The 16,492-nt window shown below is 60.9% G+C and overlaps 3 protein-coding genes across 10 annotated transcripts; 2 read left to right on the top strand and 1 right to left on the bottom strand.

Moving 5' to 3' along the window:
* Positions 1 to 159: 159 nt before the first annotated feature.
* Positions 160 to 11,509, bottom strand: SHC1 (SHC adaptor protein 1). 8 transcript variants are annotated; one of them, XM_074529587.1, is made up of 14 exons: positions 11,400 to 11,428; positions 9,482 to 9,563; positions 5,076 to 5,237; positions 4,815 to 4,885; positions 4,463 to 4,526; positions 4,080 to 4,199; positions 3,618 to 3,671; positions 3,481 to 3,532; positions 3,174 to 3,300; positions 2,519 to 2,687; positions 2,277 to 2,334; positions 2,002 to 2,169; positions 1,231 to 1,493; positions 160 to 1,000 (listed from the first exon to the last, which is right to left on the bottom strand). In XM_074529587.1, exons 2-14 carry the CDS (start codon positions 9,491 to 9,493, stop codon positions 872 to 874), a joined length of 1,449 nt encoding a protein of 482 aa, XP_074385688.1. In that variant the 5' UTR covers positions 9,494 to 9,563; positions 11,400 to 11,428; the 3' UTR covers positions 160 to 871. The 8 variants fall into 8 exon arrangements, with proteins under 8 accessions (XP_074385688.1, XP_074385689.1, XP_074385691.1 ...); XM_074529588.1 differs by having other exon boundaries at positions 2,002 to 2,166; XM_074529590.1 differs by lacking the exon at positions 11,400 to 11,428 and adding an exon at positions 11,324 to 11,385.
* CKS1B (CDC28 protein kinase regulatory subunit 1B) lies at positions 11,421 to 12,468 on the top strand. Its single transcript, XM_074529599.1, has 3 exons — positions 11,421 to 11,719; positions 12,022 to 12,149; positions 12,216 to 12,468. The coding sequence occupies exons 1-3, from the start codon at positions 11,661 to 11,663 to the stop codon at positions 12,266 to 12,268; spliced, it is 240 nt and encodes a 79-aa protein (XP_074385700.1). The 5' UTR covers positions 11,421 to 11,660; the 3' UTR covers positions 12,269 to 12,468.
* A 245-nt stretch (positions 12,469 to 12,713) lies between these two features.
* On the top strand, positions 12,714 to 15,653 carry FLAD1 (flavin adenine dinucleotide synthetase 1). Its single transcript, XM_074529597.1, is given in 8 exon segments — positions 12,714 to 12,767; positions 12,770 to 12,931; positions 13,027 to 13,786; positions 14,170 to 14,317; positions 14,511 to 14,609; positions 14,691 to 14,880; positions 15,265 to 15,338; positions 15,420 to 15,653. Coding segments are annotated over 8 exon segments (1,608 nt in total). The 5' UTR covers positions 12,714 to 12,728; the 3' UTR covers positions 15,556 to 15,653.
* The last annotated feature ends 839 nt before the right edge of the window (positions 15,654 to 16,492 follow it).

Here is a 16,492-nt window from a genome sequence, read left to right as displayed (position 1 = left end):
CCGCCCCACCACCCGTCGGACCAAACCAAATGCAGCGCGATGGGGGGGCTGGAGGGGATGGGGGGGTGACCAGACGGGACAAACCACGAACGAGGGCCGGGGGGGAACCACCCGCCCAGCTCACACCGCGACCCCTCCCAGCTCACACCAGGCAGGACCTAGAGAAATACCAACTTTAATACAACCGCCAGTTCCTTTGGTATAGCGGGGCAGGGGCTGCGAGGCTGCGCTTTGGCTTGGGGGAGTTACACTGTGCATGCAGGGGGGTCCTCCCGCCAACCCCCCGGGGCTGCCCGGAGCTGCCCTTGCCCAGCCGGCATGGGCATGGAGGGAAGGGGACATGGTGGCAACGTGTCCTGGAGCACAAGCATGTCACGGAGGGGGTACAGGGTGCTGGGAGCACGGGGGAGGCTCTGTAACCAGCCCCTGCCCTTGCATAAGAGTGTGGGACCTGCAGGGTCAAGGCACAGAGTTAACACGTAAAGTGATCCGGTACAGTCGAGGGCCTCGTGCTTGGGGGAGCAGAGCCCCCCACGGGCCCCCTCCTTGGCCCAGGGGCCAGAGATAAGGACAGGCTGCCTCTGGCTCAGGGGGGCTCAGCTCTGCCAGTCCTGAGCCCGTGCTGGTGAGCACAAGAACAGGCTGGGTTTTGGTAGGAGCTGAGCTGCTCTGCAAAGGCTGGAACAATTCCCTGCCCTGCAGGCACTCACAGCCTGAGCCCCCCATGGCCACCAGCTCCACGTGGTGAAAGGAGAGAGGCCCTGTCCTCAGGCAAGTCCATGCTCAGTCCGGGTGGAGCACCTGGAGAGTCTGAGGGCTCCCTGGGGCACGGAACAGGGCGCAGGGCTGCGCGTTGGGGTGCCCTGGGCGCTCACAGTCTCCTCTCCACGGGCTGCTGCAGGCACATCTCACTGCCGGCTGAGATGATGGGCAGGTGATTGTCCATGTGGTAGCTGATGAGGTGGCTGACGCTCTCAAAGCGATGATCTTTTGTCCTCACCTGGGGGGACAGAACAGGGGTGCTCAGGATGCTGTCAGTGCCCATGTGAGGCCACAGCTACCACCCCCCTTGGCACGGGCTGGGCACAGAGCTAGCACTGCAGGCTCCAACCCATGCTCTGCCCATCCCCAAAGCCAGCCCAGCAGTGCAGAACCCCAGTGCTCTGGAGGCTCTGATAACCCCTAGGACACCCCGTGCTGCCCCAATCTCCATCCCCTACATGGACTCACCACTCCCTCGGGATCCACGAGCAGCAGATGCTTGGGCTGCCCACCCTGCAAGCCAGTCAGCACATACTGGCCCGGGGTGGTGGTGCTCTCCCTCACCAGGAAGTCCCCGTTGACCTTGAGCAGCTTCTCGGCCTCCTTGCGGCTCATTTTGCCGTGGTACCAGGGCTCCCTCCTCAGCTGCTCCTCCATGGAGGCCACAACCTGGGCAGGGGGCAGCCCCACAGGCACAGAGGGGGGCACACGCAGGGCATCTTCAAAGGGCTCTGCAAGGACAGAGGAGCTTTGTAGGAATGTGCCTCTTGGTGAGGGAGTGACAAAACCATCCTTTGTCCCTTTAAAAAGGAAATTTCTATTTTGGATTAAGTGAAAAGGCATCTCATAGGACTTGGAGGACTTCAAACTTAAGGATAGCTAATTGGACAGGAGCTAAAAAGTCTTGCTTGGGCAATTTACTAGGAAGAGAACAAAGAAATTAATTGCTTTTGGGAGGTGTTTTACTAGGGGCAGGATGGCTTCTTGTACTTGGATTGGTTTTTCTCTGTAAAGAGTTTGATATTTTGCCTATGAAAACATTTTGTTTCCAGCACTACCACAGAAGCCATTTTGCTGCTTTTATGCCTTCTAAGGTAGCTGAGCTATCTTGGGTGTGAAATAGATCTCTAAGAGCTTATGAGACCTGGCTTGAGGAGACTCCTAATGCAGAGCAGGGGGACCATGACCAATCCCAGAGCCACCTCTACACAGCCCTGGCTGCAGGCACTGTTCACTCACTCATGTCAAAGAGGTCCCTCTGTGTGCTGCCATTGGCCGTGGCAGGGGTGCTGGCAGCTGGAGCTTGTCTTGTCTTGTCTATGTTCTGCACGTTGACGTAGGACGGGTCATCAAAGAGGTCTGTGCGCCCAGCCGTGCCTGCTGGAGCTGGGTACTTCTCTCTCCCTGCTAGCAGGAGCACTGTGGTCAGCAGGGTGGGCTTCAGCCCACCTTGGCCCCCCACCATCAGAGCACTGGGGGCCCATGGGAGAGGATGGAGACACCCACCACATTACCTTGGGCAGGAGCGTGCTGCTTCTGGGCGTCAAACTCCCCACCGGATTGGCCAACAGGCTGCAGGGAGAGGCAGAGATGAGCCCCCATCCCCTTTTCCTGCTCACCCCCCTTCCTGCTCCCCACACCCCAGAGACACCAGGGAGGCACAAATAACCCTCAGCAGAGCCCATGGCCCACTCAGGGTCCCTACATCTCCCTTATCAGATGGTGCCTCCCCGAGAGGATGTGCCCAGAGCCTCACCAGTGTGGCACCCAAGTGATTTGGGGTCTGAGCTGCCCCATCCTGCAGCCGCATGTCCACGACCCCCCCAATGGGAGGCTCCTTGCCAGGGAAGTCGTTGTAGTACTGGTGATCTGGGGCTGGTTCCTCCTCTTCTTCATCCCAGGCAGAGCCATCAAACCCTGCCATCCTGGGGGAGCACAGCACAGATAAGCCTGTGACAGCAGCCAGGGCTGCATCTCCTCTCCAGAACCACCTTCCTCCTTGTCACACCACCCTTCTCTGACCTGTCACAGACATCTTTTATGAAAATCCTTTCCTTAGGATTTTTCCTTCTGAGAAGCTGAGAGGCCTCAGGAACAAAATGTAAACAATGATTATCTGCTGCTGTGGAATGCAACAGGTGGATTTGTGATTGGCCCATCTTGGATGTTTGTAATTAATGGCAAATCACAGCCCAGCTGGCTTGGACAGAGAGCTGAGCCACAAACCTTTGTTATCATTCTTTGCTATTCTATTCTTAGCCAGCCTTCTGATGAAACCTTTTCTTCTATTCTTTTAGTATAGTTTTAATGTAATATATATCATAAAATAATAAATCAGCCTTCTGAAACATGGAGTCAGATCCTCATCTCTTCCATGACCCAAGAACCCCTGTGAACACTGTCACACTGACCTGTCGTGGGGGGTCACCAGCTTTGGAGGGTTCTTCAGGTACTGCTTGAAGCGCAGCTCAAAGGCCTGCCCGATGGTGCTGATCACATCCTGGGCCAAGCCCTCAGGACACTCCAGGATATGGCAGGCTGGATAGGAAACACAGGGCTGGGATTGCGCAACTCCAGCACCAAGGTTCTCCAGACCTGAGCCTGCCCTGTACACCCCAGAGCTTTCTTAGGGGTCACCCAGCTCCCCCCTACATTGAGCTGACCCTGAACACCTCCAAAGTGGGGTTTTGGCATTGAGGACCCCTGCAGCACCCTCACCTCTCTGATTGACGGGGTCTTTGGCAACGTAGGCAACATATTCAGCTGTGTCCTGTGGGTGAGACAGCAGCAGTGAGGCTGGGGCAGCTGGGGAGCACTGGGCAGAGGGCACAGATGGGGATCCTGCAGGTACTCACCGGGTCTCCCCCTGATGCGAAGGAAATCGACTGCATGTGGTGGTTGGCGATGATCTGCAAGGAGGAGAGCTTGTTGGACACAGCCAGGAATGCCTTGTCACCCACCCACGGGTGGCAAATCCTGCTCCTCCCCAGGGCTGACCTGCCATGGGGGCTCAAAATCCTCCAGAGCCCTGGTTACGAGCCACAGACCACCAGGAAAAGGACTGGGACATCACCAGGACTGGGGTCAAAACCAGGAGATCAAGGGGATTTGGGTCTCACAGTCTCCGGGAGAGATCCCACAAAGCATACAGGATATTCCTCTCACCTCTTCAGCCCCAGGGACTGTGGGAAGGTGAGCACTCATCTCACAGCCCATGCAGACATTCCCTGGGGAGGCTGGGGCCACCCCCTGCCCCAGCAAGATCTGAGCTACATGAGGATTCCTGCTTGTCCAAACCAACCCTTCCCCATTCTCACCTGCTTGCAGTCTGAGGCCATGAGGTTGAGGCTGCTGGTGGAGATGGTCAGGGTGATGGGCATGCCTGCAAACTTCAGGTTGCTCTTGCCCAGGATGGAGTTCAGGGAGCGGCTGCAGGGCTAGGGGCAAATGGTGGAGTAGAGAAAGGGCTCCCCAGACCAAAGAGCGCAGCAGCAGGAGGGCAGGGCACATCCCACTGCTGCCAGCAGAGATGGGCACCTTGTCCTCTCCTGTGGCTCTGGCCCAAGCCTCAGCCTGGAGATCAGAGCCCTGGGCTGACCAGCACAGCACAGCACTGCCAGCTGGGCTGGGATCTGGTCCTTGGCCCTGTGCCCAAACCAGCCACAAACACTCCCCCTGCAGCTTCCCAGCCAGGCCTCACCTTCCTCCTCCTCACGGCTCCCTTGGCACCAGGCACAGCCTCACACACCAGCCCAATGGCCTCCCTGCAGGGAGTGCAGTGAAATGTCAGCCCCCACAGTGCCTGCCTTGCCCCAAGACCCCCCCAAACAAACACAGCACTGGGAACAGTGGGGACACAGGGATCAGCAAAGGATAAACAGGGTGACAAAGTGGAAACTCTCTGGCAAAGTGAGAGTTTCTTTGGGTGGGCAAAGTGCACTGGAATTACTGTTTGATGGGCTGCAGCAGCTGCTGGCCCCCACTGAAAGGCCCAGACAACTTCCTCACCCCTCCCTAAAATGAGCAGCCCCTGGGGGAGAGGCAGAGCTCACCTAGTCACTTGTGTCCTGGTGTTGAAATCCAGAGCCCTCATGGACTGGAGCACTTCCACACAGCCCATGTACTGTGCAAGAGAGCGAGGTGAGCTTGGCCAGCCATGGAATTTGTCCCCCAAGCACCCCAGCTCACAGCAGTAACTTCCCCAGGAATCCCACTGTCCTGTCCCCCACCCCTCCCAAAGATCTTGGTGCATCCTCCCACCAGGAGGTCCCCAAATCCCCACAGTGCCCCTTCCCAGCGTCCCCAGCACTCACCCGGACATGGTAGGAGACCCCAGAGCCCATGACTTTGTCATCTGGGTGCAGCCAGCCACGGGTGGGTTTGTTGACAAAACTGCCGTGGCGGGTCCACTCATCACCCCCCAGCTGGCCGCCTTCCACCCGCGTCTTCTTCCCACAGCTCAGCTTGTTCATATCCTGGGAACAGACAGTGACAGGTCTCCCTGAGCCAGGGCTGGCACCACCCCCTGGCACTAGTGCTGCCATCCCAGGGGCACCAGGCTCCCCTGGGCTGCTGCTGGCTGCAGAGCCCCGCAAGCTGAGCAAGTTGGCGGGATTGGAGAGCTTCAGATTGGCCATTTTGGGGAAGAAGGAGCACAGGGTGGTAGGGCTCTCCTCCAAGTCAGGTGAGAGCTCCACGAGAGGCGCAGCGTGGCTGAGGGAGGAGGACAGGGAATCAGGCAGAGACTGCATGCTTGCAAGGGACTCCACTGGGGAGGGCAGCAGGCCTGCCACGGCCTCCTCCGGAGAGGAGACAGATTCATTCCTCAGGTGGCTGTATTTGCTCTTTTGCAGGAGATCCATGCTGGAGGCAGGTGAGAAGGGCCACAGGCGCCCTGTCCCTGTGGCAGTAGGGTGGATGCAGCCAGCTGGGCCTCACAGGGGCCCCACAGAGAGTCCAAGTGCCTGCAGCCGCCAGGAAGCTGCCCCCAAGCAGAAGCCTTGGCTGAACTCTGTGCTAGATCCACGCCAGCCCCACATGGCTGGCAGGGAGAGCTGGGCCTGGCACGCCGGGCAGCGGGTCCAGGGGCTGCCTGGCACAGCTGATCAGTCGTGATCAGCAGCAGAAGGATGTGCAGATCCGTTCAGACTGAGAGCAACGCGCCACAGCCGGGAGGAAACGGGGCCGTGGAGCTGCTGGCACAGGGAGGGGAGCTCAGAACGCTCTGGGCTCAGCCTGGAGGTCCTCAAGCAACAAAACCCATTGTCTTCATCCAGCTCCAGCTCCCTCTGCCCTGCTGCTGGGCTCGGCACGGCCACCCTCCTCCTCCCCACAGCTCGCTCCAGCCCCTGCGTCGCTGCCCGCTAAGAGGAAATCAAAAGCATGAATATTTAAAGCCCGGAGATGAGGCAGACACAGAGAGCATCCAAGCCCATCCCAGCCCTGCTCCGAGCACTGTCCAGGAGGGAACAAGGTCCTTGTGTGGCAGCCAGCGCCACCCCACCCACGTGCCGGCGGCGAGCAGCTGCTGTTGGCTTGCCGGGCTCTGCCGGGGGGAGCAGCAGCGATGCTGAGATGACAGCGGCGCTCGCAGCTTCCTGGAATACGGGGACATGCAGTCCTTTTGAGAGCACAGATCTTGCCTGGAGGGCTGCTGGGAGAACAGAGGACGGCCAGGAGCAGGATACAGGTAAGGCAGGGCTCAGCACAAAGCCCCAGCCGCGGTGGGGAGCCCGTGGGAGAGGCTGCAGCGAATCGCTGCTGCTTCCCGCATGCCGGCTGCTCCTGCCGGGAGCAGAGACGGAGGGGCTGCGGCTGATCGGAAGAGCTGTGCTGACTCACAGGCGGCGGGGCAGGCTCTGCCCGGCTGCGCCGCGGCTGGGGCGGCAGCGCAGGAGGGGCTCCCGGCGAGGGGTGGGGACGCCGCGCTTATCTGGAGCAGAAAAATCAAGGTCACAGGCGGAGCTAGCGGGAGAGGGCGGCAGGAACGTGCCGGGGGGGAGGAAAAGTTGGCCCCTTCAGCGTCGGGGAGCTGGGTGAAACTCCCACCTGTGGATCAGGGGGCTCAGGGGCAGCTCTCCCTTGTTGTCCTACCCTCGGCGCACTTGCATGCAGCAGGAACTCGAGCCAGCCCGACTGTGCTGCCCTCCACAGCCCTGGCCCCACTCAGAGATGAGAGTTCCCCCCATCCCCTCTGGGATAGGGCAAGGAGTTCAGACAGAACCCAGGATCACAAGCCAGATCCTTGCGAACCACCAGATGCTCTGTCCACAAACCAAAACTGGGTAAACCCAGGCCAAGGAAAAGGCTCTCCCTGCTTGGAGCCTTCCCCCAGCACCGCTTGGCACCGGCAGCTGCCTGCCCCACTTCACAAAGCGTGGCACACTGCCATGGGGACAGGGACAGCCACCACAGGGCTGGAAATTGCCACCTCCGCGATGTGAGGGGCTGTGGCACCATTTGAACCTGTTATTGAAGCATCTCCTTGGCCATGCCCCCCAGCTCTGTCCAGGCCAGCCCCCCCAGCTCAGCCACGGTGGTCCCACAGGCACAGAAAGCCTGGTACATTGCCATGGGGACAGGGAAAGCCACAACAGGGCTGGAAATTGCCACCTCTATGATGTGAGGGCCTGTAGCACACATGAGTAGGGCCGTCACTGAAGCAGCTCCTTGGTCAAGCCCCCCCAGCTCAGCCACGGTGGTCCCACAGGCACAGAGAGCCTGGCACACTGCCATGGGGACAGGGAAAGCAAAGCCACATCAGGGCTGGAAATTGCCACCTCCATGATGCAAGGGGCTGTGGCACCATGTGAAGCATCTCCTTGGCCATGCCTACCAGCTCAGCCACGGGGGTCCCACAGGCACAGAAAGCCTGGTACAATGCCATGGGGACAGGGAAAGCCACAACAGGGCTGGAAATTGCCACTTCTGTGATATGAGAGGCTGTGGCACACACGAGTGGGGCCATCACTGAAGCAGCTCCTTGGGCAAGCCCCCCCAGCTCAGCCACCTGGTCCCACAGGCACAGAGAGCCCGTGCTAGCTGTTCCACACTGCCTGTCCCCTCCAGGGGCCCCTGGCTGCTCAGTCAGAGCTGTGACCTTCCTGTGGCCGCAGCAGCACTCCTCTAAAGAAAAGCAGGAAGCCCGGAGGCAGGAAGCTGCTGGCCCGGTGAGGGGCCAGTGCAGCCCTGCTGCCAGGGGAGCCTGATGGGCAGCACCAAGGGGCCACAGAGCACTGGGGTTTGTCCATGATGGACAAAATGGTTGATGTGGGCCTGGGCCTGCCTGGCACAGCAGCTCTTGAGCCCTGATGCTTCCCCAGGATGAGAGCAGGAGGGAATTGCAAGGGGGCAGGAGGGTGTCCTTGGCCCCTTTGCCATCACCTCCAGGCAGCAAAGGGCTCATGAGCCTCCCAGATGAAGCTCCTGCTCAGACACATTGTCACAGACATCTTTTATGGAAAATCCTTTCCTTAGGATTTTTCCTCCTGAGAAGCTGAGAGGCCTCAGGAACAAAATGTAAACAATGGTTATCTGCTGCTGTGGAATGCAACAGGTAGATCTTTGATTAGCTCATCTTAGATTGTAATTAATGGCCAATCACAGCCCAGCTGGTTTGGACAGAGAGAAGAGCCACAAACCTTTGTTATCATTTTCTTTCCTATTCTATTCTTAGCCAGCCATCTGATGAAACCTTTTCTTCTAATCTTTTAGTATAGTTTTAATGTAATATATATCATAAAATAACAAATCAAGCCTTCTGAAACATGGAGTCAGATCCTCGTCTCTTCCCCAATCCAAAAACCCCTGTGAACACTGTCACAGACACATCTCTGCTTTTATTAGCTAGAGTAATTCCTGATTCTCTCAGAACCTTCGAGGCCAGTCTGTAACAGCCTGTTTCAAGATGCATGGCAGCTCTTGGACACCAGAGGTGCTGCCATCACAGCCCCCCAGCCCCATCAGAGCTATATTGCATCAGAGCTGCCCCACAGCGGGCTCTGAGTGCACAAGGCAAACCCGGAGATGTGCAAAGGCACAGAACACCAGCCCTGCCTCAACAGGCAGTCCCAAACCCCATCCCCAGGCTGCAGCCCTGCCCCTTGCCAGGCAGATGCCAGGAGCTCCTACCCCTGCAGCAGAGGATGAGCAGAGCAGCTGGAACAACTGCCCCCAAGGAGCTCTGGGGACATGTCCTGCTCCATGTGCCCTGCCACCACAGAAAGAGCTGCATCATGAGGAACAGAGGGATGTGGTCTACTTTCAGGCACCTGAGACTGGGAATTCACACAGCAGCTGGGGCAAGGAAGAGAAGCAGAGTGGGGATGCTCAGGGCTCTGCTACCAACATCCTCCCTGGGAAAAAAACTGGGAGCTGAGGCAGAGGCCAGGAACACACCAGTGGTTTGGCAAGAAATCGCAGCAAGGTGCAGGTGGCCACACAAACATACAAACCTCACCATGGGCAGGAGGCCCCCTCTGTCCAATGCTGAACCTCAGGCAGGGGGGAAGCAAAGGAGAACACTCAAATCCAGCCAACAGCTGATTTTTTCCCCCACTCATCACAACAGCTTTGAACAACATTTACTCTCCTTCACTCTGAAAGGGGGTTAGGAGATCCCAGTGCAGATGTGGGGAAGAGGCTGGAGACCTCCCAGAAGGCAGAGGAGGCAGGCAGGATCCACCACCGAAGCCACTGAGCCCTCCACCGAGGTCCTTACCACATACTCCATCGGCGGCGGAGGGCAGGGCAGGCCCCGGGCGGGGAGCAGACACAGAGCCCCTCTCGTCTGGCACTCCAACCTGTGGTTCAGGGACAAACAGGGAGTTAGGCAGCCCTGCCCCAGCCTGCTGAGGTGGCCATGGTGCCAAGAGGCAGACCCTGCTCCTCCATGCTGTCCACAGGTGGTTGGGGTTGTGGTTGCCGTACCACGCTGCTGGCACAAAGAGTAGGAGAAATCTGGAAACTGCCTTCTTGCCATTGGGAAGAAGATGGAGATGGGATGTGCTGGGACAGGAGCACCAGGCTGAGCCTGGCACTGCTTGGTTCAGATGGTATTGGGGGCCTAGAGTCACTCTGTGACCCTGTCTAGCCCAAAAACCAGTACAGGAAAGCCACACGCAAGGAGGGAGAGCAAAGGCAACCAGGGGGGCAGAGCTGCCCCCTCCTGCACCCCCTTCAGCTGGCACCCTGATGCAAAACTATACACAGAGCCCCCAGGGCTGTGTCCCTTCCTCCCAGGGGACCGGTGAAGACAAAAGTCATGGAAAGAGTCTACAAGGGGTGAGCTGGCAGAGGCAGGAAGCTCTGTGAGGGGAAAACAAGGCAAGGAAAGCACTCTTCCCACTCCTCTCACTGCCACTGCCCAGCCGAGGCTGGTGGAGCAGGGCAGGGCAGCAGCCATGATTTACTGCTTGGCAGCAGTTGTACCTTTATCTGCCTGTGCCAGCTGTCGCCACCAGCTCAGAAAGCAGCGAGATAAGGAGGGCTGTGCTTGGCCATGGCTGTGCAGATTGACCCCTGCAGCACCACGCCACTGCCAAGCAGAGGTGGTGACCAGGACACCAAGACTGGTGGCAGGGAAGGAACACCTGGACCCAGAGCCAGAGTGCTCAGCCTTACCAAAGGCCACTTGTGTCCCTCCCGAAGATGGAACACTGCTTTGCACAGCTCCAGAGGGGATTCCCCCACCAAAGAGCAGTGGGTGGATCCTCAAGCTCTGCTTGGCAGAGAGGAGATGGCATCTTCAGCCCCTCTGGTACAGGCTGGCACCAGGGCAGCCCTGGCAAGCACGGAAAAGAAGCACCCTTTGCCCACAGACATCTGCAGCGCCAACGTGGCAAAGCAGGGCCCAGGTCAGCTCTCCTTGGAAGCCGTGTCCGTGGTCTACAATCTGTGTGGGTGACCCCATCTAAGAGATTCAGGGGCAGAAGCAAGAACAGATGGGCACAACACGCTGCTGGAGAGCAGACACACACATCTCCAAGGGGGAGCAGCTACACAGCAGCCGGGTACGCTCCAGGTGCTCACTGCTGCCTTACTCTGAGGCACAGAAGGCGGGAGGGCAGCGCCCAGCACCGCAAGAACGAGGAACCCTCCAACTCCAGCCGGGCCCCGTCCCTGCCGGAGGTCGTGCCAGGCTCGGGGTTGTCCCCAGACCGTGCAGCGCCTCTACAGCCGGTGTCCTTCCCGTGCATCGCGGCACAGGCAGCAGCCGCCACACCGGGTGGGTCACCCCCGGTCTCAGCACGGCCCGGCACCGGCTCCTCCGCCCCCGGGTCCGGGCCTGCCCCACACCGGGCGAACGAGGCAGCTGCGAAGGGCGGCTCGGCCCTCCCAGCACGGGCAGCGGCGGCGGCGGTAGTACCCCCACAACTCGTTCCGGGGAAAGCAGCGGCGGCGGCGAAGTGGCGGCGAGCGGTGCGGCCTCAGTCCGGCGACACAGCGGCCGCGGGGGGAGGCACGGCGGGGCCTGGCCCGGAGTCCCGGGCCTTTAACGCGGGTCCCCCCCACCCCTTCCTCCGTCCGCGCTCCCTCACCGCCCCGGCCGGCGCGCGCTCACCGGGCACCATCGGTCACACGCGGGCCTCGCTCTCCGCCGCTCCCCCCCCCCTCCCGCTGCCCTCACCGCCACTCACTTCCGGCCCGCGCCCCTCCGGCGTGGGCCCCGCCGCGCCCGCGCCACGTGACCCCCACGCCAGCCAATCACCGGCCGCACCCGGCCCGCGGGAAGCGGCGCGGCGGCCCCGCCGCCTAGCGCGCGCGCTGGCCAATGGGCAGCCGTTCCGCCCCGCCCCCGGCGCGGCACTGGCCAATGGGAGCGCGAGGCGGCGGTGTTTGAAAGCGCCGCGGGGGGCGCCAACGGCTGCTGAGGCAGGGTACGGCGGGCCTGTCCCGTCATGGCGCACAAACAGATCTACTACTCGGACAAGTACGACGATGAGGAGTTTGAGTACCGGTAAGGAGCGGGGAAGGGGTGCCGGTAACACCTGCTTGATAAGGATGAGGGGGTCTTGGTTAAGGTTTGCTGCGGTGAGGGAGGGAAATGCCTCGGTGGCGTAGGATTAACGGCTCGCGAGTGGGAGGGGAGCGGGGGTTGAGTCGCTGGTGAGGCAAGAGGGGAATTATCCTGGAAACTCGGGGGGACCCGGTGAGGGTTCTGTATGGGGTCACGGCGCTGGTGCCGGTAATAGCTCTCCGGTGGGGAATGAGGGGGTGTCGGGGGTGCCCCAGTGTTGACTGAGAGTTGCGGGGCTACAGGCACGTGATGCTGCCCAAGGACATCGCCAAGCTGGTGCCCAAGACCCACCTGCTGTCGGAGTCGGAGTGGCGGAACCTGGGCGTGCAGCAGAGCCAGGGCTGGGTGCACTACATGATCCACGAGCCAGGTGAGCCCCGCGGGGGAGCGGGTGGTGCCCAGGCGGCCCGGCCTGACCCCCTCTTTTGCCCCGCAGAGCCCCACATCCTGCTCTTCCGACGGCCATTGCCCAAGAAGCCAGAAAAGTGAGTGGCCCCTGGTCTGCCGAAGCTCTCAGTCCTTCCACTCTGAGAAAACACCTTTCTCCTCCTTCTTCTCGGCATTTCTGGGGGGCTTCACCCCCTGACCCTCGACGCTGCCTGAGTGTCGTTTTGTCTGCTCGGCCCTGGTTCCGTGGGTCCTTCTCGTTGCGATGCCTCCAAAACTTCAATAAAGTGATGTTTGGGAGCTGTCTGTCTGCACTACCGGGGGCAGCTGGGCTGGATGGCGAAGGGGTCCGGTCCCGTGGAGTTGGTCCCGCGGGGGTTCCCGAGGAGGCTGCCCGGGGTCTGGGGGAGGCTCCCCGGGCTCACCGGAGAGGGCAAGCCGTGGATGGAGCTACACCGATACCCCCCCTCTCCCCGGCCCTGCGATGGTTCCGTCCCCGCAGTTCCCGCCTCTCTGCCAATGGGATCTGGCGGGGCCGAGTGACTGACGTGCGGGCCGGCCTATGAGCTTGCGGGGCGGTGTCGCGGTGTGCGAAGGTGCCCGGGCGGCTCCATGTGGGGGGTGCTGCGCGCTGCGGGGAGGGTGCGCGGGCCTTTGCGCGCTGCCGCCTGCCGCCTCATGGCCGCTTCGAGCCCGGCAGCGGCGGTGACCCAGGGATCCGCCAGCACCGCCGGCATCATCATCATCGGCGACGAGATTCTCAAGGTGCGGCTGGGGACGGGCCTGGGCTGCGGGCATGGGGCGGGCTGGGGTGTGGGGTCGCGGCGCTCCGCTGTCATGGGCGTCTGCGGTCCCCTCAGGGCTACACGCAGGACACGAACTCGTCCTTCATGTGCCGGCGGCTGCGGGCGCTTGGCGTGAGCGTCGCCCGCATCTCCGTGGTGCCCGATGATGTGGAGGCCATCGCCACCGAGGTGGCCGCCTTTGCTGCTCGCTTCACCTACGTGCTCACCTCGGGCGGCATCGGCCCCACGCACGACGATGTGACCTTCGAGGCCGTGGCTAAAGCCTTTGGGGAGCGGGTCGTCCTCCATCCCGAGCTGGTGGCGCTGGTGCACAAGTTCTTTGGCAAGACGGAGGAGCAGTGCCCTGAGATGAAGCTGGCTCGCATCCCCGAGTCCTCCCGCCTCAACTACGGCACGGACAGGCACACGGGCAGCGCCTTCAAGTACCCGCTGGTCAGTGTGCGCAACGTGTACATCTTCCCCGGCATCCCGGCGCTGATGGAGCGGGCCCTGGATGGCCTCGCTCACCTCTTCCGCAGCAAACAGACCCATTTCCACTCCCGCACCGTCTATGTGGCTTCTGATGAGATGCTCATCACGCCGGTGCTGGATAGGGCTGATGCTGCCTTCCGGGGCCGTGTCAGCTTGGGCTCGTACCCAGACTGGACCAGCAATTACTACCGTGTGAAGCTGACCCTGGACTCAGAGTCAGAGCAGGACCTGGAGGAAGCGTATGGCTTCTTGATGAGGGAGCTGCCAGCGGGTGTTGCTGTGCCGTTGGTGACAGACTGTGTCTCTCCAGCAGCTGTGGAGGTTTATGGCCTGGCTGAGTCAGGTACTGGGAAGAGGTGCTGCAGCACAGCTCTGTGCAGCCTAACAGGGCTGGGGCAGTGGGAACTCCAGCCTGGCAGCAAAGCTTGCCTGTGGTGTGCTGGGAGGCTTGAGGCATGCTGCAGCTGCAGTGGGCTTCATCCCATACAGGTGGGAATGGGACCTGTAACCTCAGAGCTGGTGGTGGCAGTGTCTGAGAGCACAGTGTGCAGCAGTAGCTGCAGTGCCACAGTTCCCCATGTCCTCATGATCCCTGTCACGTTGTGGCCCAGGTCCCTGGGCTGAACAAGCTCTTGGCTGTGGTACCAGAGGGTGAAGTGCCCTAGGCCCTGGGGCCGTGCTAAGGGAACATGAGCTGGGCAGGCACCAACTGTCCTGTCCTGGCAGGCTCGGCCCTGGGGCAGAAGGTGGCAGCAGCCCTGAGGACCATCGAGGAGGCTTTGGACCAGTACAGCTTGGTCCAGCTCTGCGTGGGCTTCAACGGGGGCAAGGACTGCACAGCCCTGCTGCACCTCGTCCATGCTGCTGTGCAGAGGTACCCACGCATGGGGCTCCAGGCTGGGGCAAGGCCCAGGGGTCCTGCAGACCCTGGCCAGGGCTCTGGGGCTCTTGATTGCTCCACCCTGGGGGAATGAGCAGATTCCTGGGCTCTAGCTGGTCGGATCTGGACGCTGCCTTGCCTCCATTTGCCATGGGTCAGAGTCCAGCGGCACTGGGTCTCTCTGCAGGCGGTTCCCAGCAAGGAAGGAGAAGCTGCAGGTGCTCTACATCCGCATTGTGTCCCCATTCCCTGAAATGGAGCAGTTCATTCAGGCAACAGTGCAGAGGTAGGAGGCACAGCGGGGTGGGCAGCTGCCCAGGGGCTGTGCAGTGCAGCCTGCAGCCAGCTGCCCACCCTGCCTGTGCAGGTATGGGGTCCAGCTCTGCACTGTGGAGGGCTCCATCCGGGAGGCCCTGGTCCAGCTGAAGGAGCAGCAGCCCCAGCTGGAGGCTGTCCTGATGGGAACGCGGCGCACGGACCCCTACTCACGCACCCTGACCCCCATGTGTGCCACAGACCCCGACTGGCCCCCTTACATGCGGGTGAACCCCTTGCTGGTACGTGGTCTGTGAGCCCACCCTGCTGTGGGGCTGGAGCTGTCGCCACAGGGCCTGGCAGGGGGATCTGATGGGGCTGGGAACCAGCAGTGATCCACCCCCATCCTGGACAGCTTCTCTCACTCCCCCAGAGTATTTGCTGCCCCTCTGTGCAGCTGTGGGTGCCCCTTGCTGCAGTGGTGCTGCTGGGTGCTGTTGGGCAGGGCTTGTTCTTGCCTGCTGGGGGGTTGCCCTGTGTTTGGGGAGGTGCTGGGAGGGCTGGTGGTGCTCTCATGACCATCTGGCTCTCTCAGGTGCTCTCCAGGAAGGTCTGGTTTGCTTCCCTGGGATTCAAGGGAGCAGCCTTTTGCCTCTGCCTCAATCCCTGCCCAATTCTGCCTGCAGGACTGGACCTACCGGGACATCTGGGAGTTCCTGCGCAAGCTCTTTGTCCCTTACTGTATCCTCTATGACAGGGGGTGAGTGCCCAGTGCTGCCCTTCTCACATGCACAGCCAGTGGCCCTGGCTGCAGTCCTGCAGCTGCTTCTTCCCTCCACAGCTACACATCCCTGGGGAGCATGACCAACACAAAGAAGAACCCAGCTCTGCGCTGCACCGATGCTCAGGGCCGGGAGAGCTACAGGCCTGCCTATGAGCTGGAAAATGAGGAAGAGGAGCGCACCTCCCGCCAGTGAAGGCCACATTCTGGGAGCCTCCTCCATTGGAATGCTGCTGGGAGTGACACTGAATAAAGCTGCTGCCTGTCAGCACTAAATAAACCTGCTGCAGTCTGCACTGCGCTGGCACGTGGTCTTGTTGAGCCCTGAGGGCTCCATGGGGCAGGAGTGGGAGGAACAAAAGGGTCCCCAGGTTGTGCCCTGTCCGTGCACCCACTATTGTAGGAGTTTTGGAAATGCAGAGAATGTGGCAGGTTCCAGTGCTTGCCAGGGCCCCACACGTCAGCACTGCTGCCTCTCCCACTGTGTCAGATCCTGCTTATTCCTCATGGGCCATGCACCTCCTCTGGAGCATGGCAGCCTGTCTGCAGGGTGCCCCCCAGCAGGTGGCACGGGTACAGGCCCTGGCACTGCCAGCACCCACTGCCACCTCCCTGGGGCTGCGCCTGGGTTCCTGGTTGCTGCGGCTTCTGTGGAAATGCTTCTACTTCCTTCTCTGCAGCTGGTGCATCCGTGAGCTGCTGGACTAGGGAAGGAGCCTCCCAGTGTCCCAGGATCCCGTCAGCCCCTGCCTGCCCTGGTGCTGTGGGTGAGTGACCTGCCTGCAGCTTGACTTGGCATGGTGCTTGGAATGTGACAGGGGCTGGGCTGTGGTGTTTGGGGGTGACAGAACCAGCCAAGGTGCTCCTGGAGTGAGAAGGGCCTGGCTGTGGCAGTTTTGGGGGTTGAGAGAGTGTGGCCTTGGTACTGGTTAGTGCATTGTTACCCCCTGTGCCTCTCTCCCCTCCCCAGGACTGTCCTGTTGCCCTGTGCTGATGGAGCTGATGGACCTCTGGCGCTGACACTCTGCTCCAGCCTGTGCTGCCCCCGATCAGAGACCCCAATAAACCTGAGCAGTGCCTGATTGGTTGCATCTGTTTGGGCAGAGCTCTGGCAATGTCTGTATGTGTGTGTG

Source organism: Zonotrichia albicollis, chromosome 30 (assembly GCF_047830755.1).
Source record: "Zonotrichia albicollis isolate bZonAlb1 chromosome 30, bZonAlb1.hap1, whole genome shotgun sequence".
Classification (NCBI taxonomy): domain Eukaryota; kingdom Metazoa; phylum Chordata; class Aves; order Passeriformes; family Passerellidae; genus Zonotrichia; species Zonotrichia albicollis.
The sequence above is the reverse complement of the archived record's forward strand: the minus strand, read 5'-3'. Positions and strand labels throughout refer to the sequence as shown.